This window comes from Canis lupus, chromosome 15, assembly GCF_003254725.2.
Source record: "Canis lupus dingo isolate Sandy chromosome 15, ASM325472v2, whole genome shotgun sequence".
In the NCBI taxonomy this organism is placed as follows: Eukaryota; Metazoa; Chordata; class Mammalia; order Carnivora; family Canidae; genus Canis; species Canis lupus.
The window spans coordinates 23,644,574-23,657,258 of NC_064257.1; the positions used below are offsets into that span (position 1 = coordinate 23,644,574).

The following is a 12,685-nucleotide window of genomic DNA, read 5'->3' on the forward strand; positions in this document are numbered from 1 at the left end:
GCAAGTGAAGGGCCGTCTGGTTGGAAAGTCTGGGCTTCCAGGTACCTGGCATGTGGTCAAGAAACAGTGGTAGTGTGGTTCATGGGTTTACCGTGCTCTCTGGTCTCCCAAACATCTCACCCTGTAGAGAGGCACAGAGGGCCACAGCAAGGCCCACCCAATCACGGTCCCCTCTTGCCCAGACTGAAGAGCCCTACTTGTACTGATCAAAATTTTGGAATTCCATTGCCTTGGAAAATCTGTTCAGAGTGAAAAAAATCACTGGGAGAAGTCGGGGGAAAAATTTAAAGGAAAACAATTTTTAAGCACACTCTTGAATAGAATGAAATAATCACCTCTAAAGAACAAATGAATATATGTAATAATAAAAGAAGAAAAGATAAGAAAATCTAAGAATGAGTTAGAATGAATTTTTAAAAAATCAACAGTAACACCTATAGAAATTATGCAGGCGTGTGACAAGGAATGTGAAAATATATATTGTCTGGAGGTGAGAAGACCAGGGTGTGGTTCTGCTCTGGACAAATGAGTCATTTAATCTTTCAAAGTAAGCCTCAATTTCATTATCAGTAAAAATAAGAAAGGAAACATCTCTACTTCAGAAGTCTGATGTGTGAAATAATGACAAATGGAGACATAATTGTAGTGCGAATGACTTTTTTTTTTAAAGGTATCTAATCAAGATGCTCCCAAGTTAAAACACTCCTCTATCTTCCCATTGCTTTGAGTATACCATTAGACTCCTTTTCTTTTTTTTTTTTTAAGATTGTATTTATTTATTCATGAAAGACACACACACACAGAGAGAGAGAGAGAGAGAGAGAGGCAGAGACATAGGTGGAGAAAGAAGCAGGCTCCATGCAGGGAGCCCAATGTGGGACTCGATCCCGGGACTTGATCCCGGGACTCCAGGATCACGCCCTGGGCTGATGGTAGGTGCTAACCCACTGAGCCATCCAGGGATCCCCTACTATTAGACTCCTTACCACAGCCTACAAGTACTTCGATGATCTGGCCTGTTCACTGCTGTGCCCTGTCTCCTCCTGCACTCTCCCTTGACCACTTGGCTTCCATGACTCTATCATCCTTCCTTCCCAAGAATGTGCCAAAGTAGCTCTTTTCCTCCCGTGGTGCATTTGCACTGAGTCTTTCTTCCCTTTGCCTCAAAAACTCTAAGCTTTTCAATGTGCTTGAATCCGTGTCCTCTTTCAGGCTTCAGTTCAAACCCTACCCAATAAGAAAGTGCTTCCTTGCCATGTCTATTTAACATACTTCACATCTGCCCTTGATCACATTCATGCCTCTTATATGCACTTGTTTATTGCCTCGGCCCTTACCCGCCTTGTTCATGACTATATCCCAGCCACCAGACCAGAACCTATATCCTAGCATCATCTATAAGGTTGCCACTAAATATTTATTGAAAAACACATGACTATGAAAACATAGTATTAATAAATATTCTAACCACCCTATTTATTGCTTGTAATCAAGTTTTGCTATTCCTAGTTAGCATCTCTACCCTTTACAACAAAGCTGTAAGTTGCGTAGGACTATTTACCAGTAACTGAAGATCAGGGAGGTTAAGGTGCAAGGCCACATAGCTAGTAACCGGCAGAGATGGAATTAGAATTCAGGTGGACAGACATCAAACAAATCACTATTCCATGCTGCCTCTCTGACACCTCTCATCACACTTAATTTATTTCTTCTTTAAACTCCAGTATCCTTTTTTATAAGATTTTATTTATTTATTCATGAGAGACACAGAGAGAGGCAGAGACACAGGCAGAGGGAGAAGCAGGCTCCATGCAGGGATCCTGATGTGGGACTCGATCCCAGGACCCCAGGATCACGACCTGAACCAAAGGCAGATAGATACTCAACCATTGAGCTGCCCAGGCATCCCTAATATCATTTTTGACACTGCTTATTTATCGTGTTTTGTAATATTAATGGGGGCATGATTATTTTTCACCCTAGTTTCTCAACAAATTTATTACAGAGACGATGTCTTCTGAACAACCTACTTATCCACATCACTTAGCAAATATTTGCAGCTGCAAAAAATAATTGGAAGTGGAGAATATATGAGTCAGGAGCATTATTATCTCCATTACAAGAGCAGTGTGTTTATTGCAAAATTTCACAAATTAATTCCCCTCTAGAAAGCAACAGGAAGACAGTTATTGAGCCCAGTTCTGAACTTTTCGTAAGGCAAAATTTAGCGTTCTGAAAATTTTTATTATCCTATGAGTATTTATGTTCTTCTAGAGCAACTGATTAAATTCATGTCCCACAGAAACATTTAAACTAGTTTCAGTTAAGCTTATTTTTTCTTTTAATTTTTTGTTTTTAAAATGTTGATAATAATTACACAGCTTTTCTATGAGTAATAAGGCCTGTTTCAGAGTGTGCTTTTCTTGAGACTATTTTTATCAACTATTTTGTCAACAGAATTCTCAAGCCACCGACATTAAACATCTGTTGGCTAATAACCCACCCTGACTATGTAATTTAAGCAACTTTACTACTCTAAGTAAAGGGTAATCCTTGTGACTAGAATTTAAAAGTCACTTTCTGGCAGTTCCATAGTATCTAACAATAGTTTTGTATATTTCTCCCCAACAACCACTTCACAATTTATGCATTAATACTACATTCTTCACTGAATATTCAATGCAAAGACACTCTCCAAACTAATATTTCCTTTTTTTTTGTTTGAATATCCATTTAAACAATTCCCAATAAAAAATTAAGTGGTAGGATTTATTTAATTTATTTTTTAAAAGATTATTTATTCATAGAGACACACACAGAAAGAGAGAGAGAGAGAGAGAGAGAGGCAGAGACACAGGCAGAGGGAGAAGCAGGCACCATGCAGGTAGCCTGACATGGGACTCGATCCAGGGTTTCCAGGATCACGCCCTAGGCTGCAGGCGGCGCTAAACCACTGTGCCACTGGGACTGCCCAAGTGGTAGTATTTAAATTACAATCCTGTAACACTTGCTATTCAATGGTATTGATATTCTTTATTTTTTTATTGTTTTTTATTGTTTTTTTTTATTGATATTCTTTAAATGATCATGAGACAGAGAATAATTTTGAAAAGGAAAGACAAAAAAAAAAAGAAAAGGAAAGACACTTATAATGTTTATATGTGTAAATTAGAAGTATTTATATAAGGAAGATTAATATAGTAATTGGGATATTATTGGAAGATTAATATGGTAATTATTTACTATATAATATAGTAATAATATAGATATCATTTCATGTTTTGTCTATAATGTCAGCAGTTAGAATATTGTGGGGATCTAACATACAGCATGGTGACTATTATCAGCAGTATTGTATTATATATTTGAAAGTTGCTGAGAGTGAATCTAAAATGTTCTTAGCACATGCACACACATACACATAAAAGGTAATTAGGTGAGGTAATTAATGTATTTATTAACCTTATTGTGGTAATTTCTTCACAATACATACATCTGCTAAATCATCATGTCATATACCTTAAACTTACACAATGCTGTGTGTCAATTATATCTCAATAAAACTGAAAAAAAAGAATGGCAGGCAAAGAAACGTGATATGAATGAATGAATGAATAAATAAATACAAGAAAATAAAGCTGATGGTAGCCATTGGGAAATGGATGAAGTAAATGGAGAATAGTAAGAAGTACAATCTTCCAGTTATAAAATAAATAAGACACAGGGATGTGATACAGGACATAAAGAATATAGTCAATAATATTGTAAAAATTTTGTATGGAGACAGATGGTCACTAGACATTGTGGTGATCATTTTGTAGGGTATATAAATATCAAAATCACTGTGTTGTACACCTAAAACTAAAATAATATTGTATATCAATTATGTTTCAATATAAAAAACCCTTAAACTTTCAAAATACTTTCTTGAATGACATCTCAGGAGTAATATGAATTGAAACAGGTCATTTACTTTAAATTAGAAAAAAAATATATGTATAATATGTATTTCAGGCTTACATTGGAGGCTAGGGGCATACTATTTTGATAATACTAGTGTATGATTGTTTCAAAGCATTTGGAAATCATTCTTCCTAAAATTACGGGAAATTGGGGAAAATAATATAAATAATTACAATGTTTAAAAATCGTTAGTTACATCCATAAGGAAGAGTAAGTTAGCAATGGCACAGAATTTCTCTTCTATACTGGCTGAAATGCCTTCTCTGAGAACTAAAAGGCAAAGAACGTTAGGGACTGAGTATTTATGTCACCAACTACTCAGAATCCTCAGAATCTGTAGAAACAAACATCTATTATACATAGGTCCTCCCTGATACTATAACCAGTTTCTGAAAGTTAATCTGACATGAATTGTCTTACATTTTATAATGCCTGGATATTTAGGGGTTATATGTTTAAAAAAACATTTGAAAAAAAAATGTGTGTGAGAGTACTCTCCTCTCCTTTAAAGTACTAGAAGAACACTTTGAATATCAAATAGTTTGTTAGGAAATAGACAAGATATCAACTTCTTTATGACCTTTCAAAGACATATTTCTTTAATTCTTTTCTGGATTAGCATAAATACAGCACTGTTAAAAAAAAACCTACAGTATTTTGTAGACTTCTAAGAAAAAGACTTTATGACCACAAAGCCCATTTTTATACCCAAACGAGTATGATTCTATAATTCTCTGTTAAAACACATAGCCCTGTATTACTGATGACATAATTAAAATGAAATAATAATAGAAAACTACATGCTAGTTTCCTAAACTGAGTTTTGTGTGCAAACACCTTATTCTAAAGAGCTTGGTGGTTTATTTACTGAATTAATGTCAATTTATTTATCTGAAGGGATGAGAAATAATTTTATCCAAATTTGAAATACACCTCATGAAATCTAGCTGTCAGACTAGTTTATTTTTAAAATTCAGTTTGAGATTTCTATAAAAATACATGGGTAAAGGCTGAAATGGTGAAGCCTTAAATTAAGAGCTATTTGCTTCTCAGCCAGCAGAATCGATGGCAGTCTCAGGAAATTAGTCTGGTTGCCTTGGCTTCCTTTGTTTCTATACTTGAAGGAGAAAACTTAAGAAGCCCCTCCATTTGTTTCAACTGGATATATCAGGAAGTGTTCAGTGTATGTGCAGCTAAGAAGTCTGGGGTGTTGTTTTGTGGTCCAGTCACTTGCTTCTTAATCTGTATGTTCTAAAACCTCTTGGCATTCACGATGACATCATTTTAGCTACCTAATTCATGCAGTCTTGATGATTAAAGTATTCAACCATCCAAAGATGTAACTGGCAAATATCCCTGCAGATTGTCTAAGTCTCAGGCACAGAATATGCAAAACCTATGTAATCTTTATCTGCTTCCAGACCAACCCGCAACTGACCTTCCTTTTGTGCTGGAACCAAATGGGTTAGCCCAGAAAAGGGGCCAAATAGACTACTGGTTTCTAGCCTGGGTGGAAGCTGCAACCAAAGGAAAATTGTTCCCTTCTAAAAAATAGTAAAAGTCTCAAGACTTCAGCTATCCTTATATGTAATTTCTCATCAACAGGAGTACTGTTAGGACCTTCTTAAACACATGGAAAATACTAGATCAAATAGGAGATTACCAGAAATTTTTGCAGTGATAAACCATACATTAGTCACCAATTGTACATAATAACTATTTATAAATCACAGTTATTGTTATTGTACTTAAAAAGTCCTGGATAAAAAAAAAAAAAGTCCTGGATATATACTACTGGCATACCTATCTGTACAGATATATTTATTCAATTACTTATGTTCAATTAAATATGGAATTGGACTATTTCAGAAAATCAAACTGACACCAAGTATTGAGAAGTTCAATTACTTATCTAATAATATATAATACATACTATTTTTAAGAAAAGCAAATTAAAAGGAATAAATAAAAAGAAAAATCATCAAGTTTTGACCAACAAATAAAAAAATAAGAATGTTTATCACATGGACATCATATTTCATATTTCTATCAAATGATATAGCAAGTAAATATTTCCCTGTAGGACTATGTCCTACTTGTCCTACCTTTTCATGGACTTTCTGACCAGGATCCATCCCTTCAAGATGTTCCGATTCTGTGGACCCCTCACTTGATGCAATTTTTCTTTGTATATGAACATTTTGTTCACGCAAGGCAACAATCTGCAAAATAAAAGCACTATGCCTTAAAAATCTAAAATAAAGCATAATGTATAGAAAACCTGAATTTATTCAAATGTGGTAAAGAAGTAATGAATACAAACAAATAATCAGAAAATAAACATTACATTTTACTTATTACTTAAAAATATTTTTAACATTTAGGTTAGCATTTTGAACGATATTTATAGTACTTACAGGAATATGAAATTTACTGAAGAAAATATTTTCTAGTTGAAAAAATGTATCTATATGGTTGGAAATGTGTCTAAATTAATGCCATGGTCCATGTGTTATTAATTAAGAAACTACTTTTAAATTAATTTATGGAATGTGTTAAAATTCATATTGGTTTGTACTTTTAATGTATAAAAGAAAGATAAGTGAAAACATTACAGGCAGAAGGCTAGTTATAAGCACATTCATTCACCCTAAGAGGCAGCATAACTGTAATTTTAAAATAAGCAAATACATAAACTGGACTTAATTTTGTGGCACTATCATGAGTACTTAGAATTAAATTGGTCTCATTTTCATTATTTTAATGGCCCTTATCTTCGTGCTGCTAGTTCAGCTATAGTCCATTTGCAAAAGACTTCTCAGAAAGCAATTAATTCTTGAAAATTTTCAGCTCAATTTTACATAGTATTTTCAACTAAGAAAGATTCTCAGAGAGTTTTAGTTTAAGTGATCTTAGTAATAAAGGGGAAAAATAGCATTCCAGCATTCTTAAATGGTATTTTAAAATATAGTTGCTATTCATACATATTTTTAAAGTATTTTACATTAATATCATAACTTATTTATTTCATGGCAAATCTTATTATCTTATCAACTCCGATACTGAGTTGGTATTGGTTCTTGAGGAAATCAATTCCCATTGTATTTAAAACACAGTAAATAGTCAATCATATATGAGACCAGTCTGTCATGTAGACCAATAACCACCAAATAAATATAAAACAACAAGAGGTTGGGTGTTTGTCCCCATCCCTGCCACTGCTTCAAGGCCCAGATAGACAATGACGTGTTCATGAGATCAGGTTATCTTGTTTATGACCTCCAGCATTTGAACATACAGCAAATCCTTTAGTAAGGGCATATCACCAATAATGTAGACCAACTCTGTAAATGCTCTTCTTCTTGTAGAATTGAAAGCAGCAAACCATTGGTTCCTTTGCTCCCATCCTTGCCCATCTACAATCTATCATCCACAAAGCACCCAGATTCTTTCTTTCTTTCTTTATTTATTTACTTTCAGATTCACCTTTTAAACTTAAGTGGTATTGTGCCACTCCTTGCTTTCCAAAGAACCTTAATGTTTTCCCAACTTATTTAGCATGAATTTAAACTTCTTAACAAATTCTAGAATATCCTATATGATCTCTTCAGTCACAATGGCCTCCTTTCTGTCTCTCAAATCCACTGGGCGTTTTCTCACCCATATTTTATGAACTTGATCTTACTGCCTGCATGAAACATTCTATCCCAGCTCAGACCACAGTTAACACAATCCCAGCTTTCAAAATTCAGATGAGATGCCATTCCTCAGAGAAAACGAACCTTGCCATCAACCACTTGTTACAGTTTCCCTGTTAACCATTGTGTATACTTCATTGATTAAAATCTAACATTCTATTCCTTTATTTACATAATACCTTTGCTTGTTTATTTAGCTATCAGAAGTCTTAATAATATCCCAGGGGAAAATAATTTTCAAAGGAATATCTTATTGAAAACAATATTTTCATATGAAGGGGCACATCATATTATATGCAAAGTTTATTTTATTCAATAAAAATGTGATTTAAATAATGAATGGATAGGGATAAACAAAGAATATAAACCTGATTCATCCAGAAATAATACAAGATAAAGATTTACGGTGTGTGGGAACCTTTAGAGACATTTCTCTGATGTTAGCATAGAAATGGATTACATCAAAGGAACAATAAGAATAAAATAGTCCCTTGGTATATCATTTTTATATTATATTCTTAACACATTGTCTATTGAATAAAAAAGTAATATTATATTATCATTAATACATAATGAAATTTTATTTTGAGTTTTTAAAAATGCAAGCATTGTATACTGTCATTCCACTAAGATAACATCCATGACTTAACAAATATGTTGACAAAGGTAATAATAAATTTTAAAATCCTATGTATTTTGTCCCATTATTTAATTCACTTAGAAGTGAAGAAAGACCTTTTAAAAATATTTAATACCATATTTAATTCTGTTTTCAGAATAATTTCTATTGGTCTAGTAATTCAGATAAATTTTAAACATGGCCTAATGCCTAAAATAAAGCAGGCTCTCTACAAAGTTTTACTGAGTGACTCAGTGAACTAATGCCCCAAATAGTAAAAAAAAAAAAAAAAAGAAAAAAAAAGAAAAGAAAAAGAAAAAAAAGTCAAAACACCAAATTCATATGGAAAACTGTATGCAAATATAATTGTGCAGCTGTGTTAAAAAATGACAAATTTCAAATGTTTTACGACGAATACAAACATGACAGTTCTAAGAAAGACATAATTTCAACTACTAACATGCAAATTCTTTTTTTGCTTTTACTCAGGCCTGTAAATCAGGTTTTTGAAACAGGAAAGTAGATGTAGAATCCTCTATATTTTTTATCATTGTTAAATTGTTTTATTCTGTTCTATTTTTGCCCAATAACAAATTACCTCCAGTAGTTATGAAGCAAATCTTCAGCATCTGATTTAATTGTAGGTGTTAATAATCTTGATTCTTTCTTCCACATTGGAATAAGTGAGAGTTTCTCTCCTGGGAATACAACTTTGGGGGTTGGGCCTCCTTTTAAATGTGTTCAAAGGGGCAGAGAAGTTCACCTAGAAATCATTGGGGCTCCAGGCAGCAGAGGCCTCTTCAGGAAATTCTCCCAGAAGGCTTAAGAAGCAAAATCAGAAGATGGCTTGGAACTAGTTTGCAAGCACAAGCAGAATGAGAAAAAGGTGATGGTCCCAAAACATTCTTTGAGCCCTCACTAACTGGGAATGGGAAGAGGCAATGACTTGTCTAGGATACCTAAGTAGGCCCGGATCCCTTATTTCTAAATAGCATGACCTACCACAAATGAGATGGCAAAGGCCGGTAGGAGGAATCGCTTCTGGGTAGTCTCTGTGGCTTACCCAGTTGTTACAAAACTGCAAGAAAGTACTGGAAACTCACCATGTACCAAGGACTGTGCTAAACTATTTTAATCTACAAAATAGATTTTATGATCCACACTTAACAAGTCATTAAACTGAGATAAACAGATTGATGAGAACTAAGTAGGAATCAAATAAAATTTAACTCCTTATCGTGATACCTTCTACTCTGTCAATTGTCTCACATGGCTTAAGACAGACAAAATGAAAAAAAAAAAAAAAGACAGACAAAATGGGGATGGGGAGAAAGCATTTCCTTTCCAAGTACGTCTACCTTCCCACCCTCAAATCCTTTGTAAAGCATTAAGGTATGTATCCCCCCCCCATCTCCCCACCGGAGAGATTCACATCCAGGCATAGTTGTGCCTACATTTTCAGTGTATCAATCCACTGAAGGCCCATGAATATCTGGTCAAGAGGAAATGTCTACAATCATTTTAATTGATCTGCCATGATGTGGCAACTGTTGACATTTGCTTTTAAACGTCCAGCATCCTTTCAATATTACTTTTGGTAACAGCATTGTACATTTTCACTGTGGGATTCTCCTTTCCTGCTCTAAACCTAGAGACTGTAAATCAGGGAGCCAGAGCTCAGGGCAAATGGATGGGTACATGATCCAAGCCAGGGAAATCAGAATATTCCTTAAGATCTTTCTGGCAGAGGTACAGGGAAGATTAGTTTGCTACTATGGGGGTTAAGCTGGTAGGATATGATCAGGATGGCTGTTTACCATCGGTTCTGGCTCACGAGAAAAGCACATGGAAACGAGCCGTGATGAATCACATCTGCTCCTAAATCTAGCCATTCTTAGATCACCTCTACCCCTGGCATTTCATTAATATGTGCGCCAAATTTCTCTTTTTTTGCTCAAACTTGGTTTTCTGTCACTTAAAACTAAAAGCGTTCTTGCAAATATAACAAGGGGCATGGAAGGCAACACAGAGTGCAGAGTCTCTAAGTGGAGATTCTGAAGAATGACTAAGAATTTACCAGTGGGAGACAATGGGAGAAAATTGGTCAAGTGGATAGAACACCAGCTCGTTGTGTTCCTAGTACTATAGGTTGTTTAATATTCCTATGGCAAACATCATCTGGATAAAAAAAGAACAACAGGAGGGGATCCCTGGGTGGCTCAGCAATTGGGCATCTGCCTTCAGCCCAGGGTGTGATCCTGGAGACCTAGGATCGAGTCCCACATCGGGCTCCCTGCACGGAGCCAGCTTCTCCCTCTGCCTGTGTCTCTGCCTCTCTCTCTCTCTCTCTCTCTGTCTCAAATAAATAAATAAATAAGTAAATAAATAAATAAATAAATAAAATCTTAAAAAAAAACAAAACAGGAGACTAAGAAAACTAATGTGTCTCAACTGAAACTCTAGCATCTGTGTGCTTCCTGCTTTCTGCCTTGTTGCTTTGCCTCGCCCCTTATCTGTGTTTTCTGATTGCTCACCTAGCTTCTGACAGCATGGCTCATTGTTTCTAGGCATTTCCAAACCCAGGATATTTCCAAGCCAATCTTCCAAGTTTTGCTCTTGCCTTGCCTCTGTTTTTGGCTCTTCAATCTCTGACAAACTGTGACCCCATAGAGTGGACTACTGCTGGCCAGTCTTCTCTAAGTGTGGAAAGTTTCCCAGCCCTCATCTTTTCTACCAGATTATCTCTGGGATCCCACCTTGTCTTCGGGTAGACCCTTTCCTATCCCTTTTCCTTTGGACAACTGTTTTCCTTAATGGCCTGGAGAAATTTATTCACTTTAATTAGGAATTAGGTGATTTCTACATATAGACCTGAAGATGAGAGGGAGAAAGCAATGTAGATATCTGGGAGAAGAACTCTGAAGGCAAAGAGTGAGGGAGATGGAAATCATTATTAAAAACAAAAGTTTGAGATTTATGAAAACAGTTTCAGTGAGTTTTTCAAATGATATAAAATGTCCTCTTCCAAAAAAGAGCTAAAATATAAGTAAGATGATAACTTAGATACTTAAGGTATCAGGAAATGCACAGAAACATGTGATTTTTTTAAAAAGATTTATTTATCTATTTATCTATCATTTATTTATTTGAGTGAGAGATAGAGAGCAAGAGGGGCAGAAGGAGAGGTAGAGAGAATCTCAAGCAGAATCCACACTGAGTGCAGCGCCCTATGTAGGCTCCATCCCAGGACCCTGACATCACGAAGTTTATCCAAGAGTTAGACACTTAACCAACCGTACCACCCAGCCTCCCCAGAAACATGAGATTCTTAAGAGAAATGTGATTTGGGAGAAGATAGCAGTCTATTTAATATATTTATATTTCCATTCGGGGATTTCTCTAGTGGTTAAGATGTATTAATCCATTTATTCAACAAACTTTCACTGATCACTGTTCTAAGTGATCAGACTCCACATGGGAAAAATGCAGATAAAACCCTTCTCTCCAGGAGACTACATTCCAGTAAAGGAAGGGGAAAAAAAAAGGAAGCAATAAGAAAACAAAACAAAATAAAAGTCAATCATTGAATTCTTACAATGTGCCAAAAAGTGTGCTAACACATTATATAAATTTCCTTCTTTGGATCAACTTTTCATCTGTATCATCCTTTTTTCCCCGTTTGGGATTTCTTGAAAGTAGACCCTGAGACAAGTAATTGCACACAGATAGCTTGTTTGGGAGATGATTCCCAGAAGTATAGCATTCATTAAAAGGCTAGATTAAAAAAAAATTAAAAAGCTAGGTTGAGGGCAGCCCGGGTGGCTCAGCGGTTTAGCACCGCCTCCAGCCCAGGGTGTGATCCTGGAGACCCGGGATCGCGTCCCATATTGGGGACCCTGCATGGAGCCTGCTTCTCCCTCCTCCTGTGCCTCTGCCTTTGTCTCTCTCTCTTTCTGTGTGTGTGTGTGTGTGTGTCTCATGAATAAATAAATAAAATCTTTAAAAAAATAAAATAAAAAAATAAAAAGCTAGGTTGAGTCCCTGTAGGTATTATTGGTTGTATGATTTTGTACAAGGTATTTAATCTCAAGTTTATATTCCTCTGCTATAAAATGAAGGATAATAATACCTACCTTTTAGTGTGTTTGTACTAAGTCAAATATGATTTATATTAAACATTATGTAGTGACAATAATGAAGACTCCATTCATCTGTGCAACTTTATCCTATTATTCATACTTCATGCGACTAAAGGGCTTGCAGTCACACATAAACAAAACGGCATCATAGCTGTGAGTTTTTTCATTTATGTAGGTTGCCTTTGTGAGATTATATATATATATATATATATATATATATATATATATATATATTATCTGCCCCCAGTTTCTGGCATGGAGCTCCT

The 12,685-nt window shown here is 35.2% G+C and overlaps 1 protein-coding gene across 1 annotated transcript in view; it reads right to left on the reverse strand.

Moving 5' to 3' along the window:
• Positions 1-12,685, reverse strand: part of PPFIA2 (PTPRF interacting protein alpha 2) — a 473,118-nt gene that overhangs the window by 133,934 nt on the left and 326,499 nt on the right. Inside the window, 1 exon segment of the mRNA XM_025438989.3 lies at positions 6,069-6,185. Within this exon segment, the coding sequence (XP_025294774.3) occupies positions 6,069-6,185 (117 nt within the window).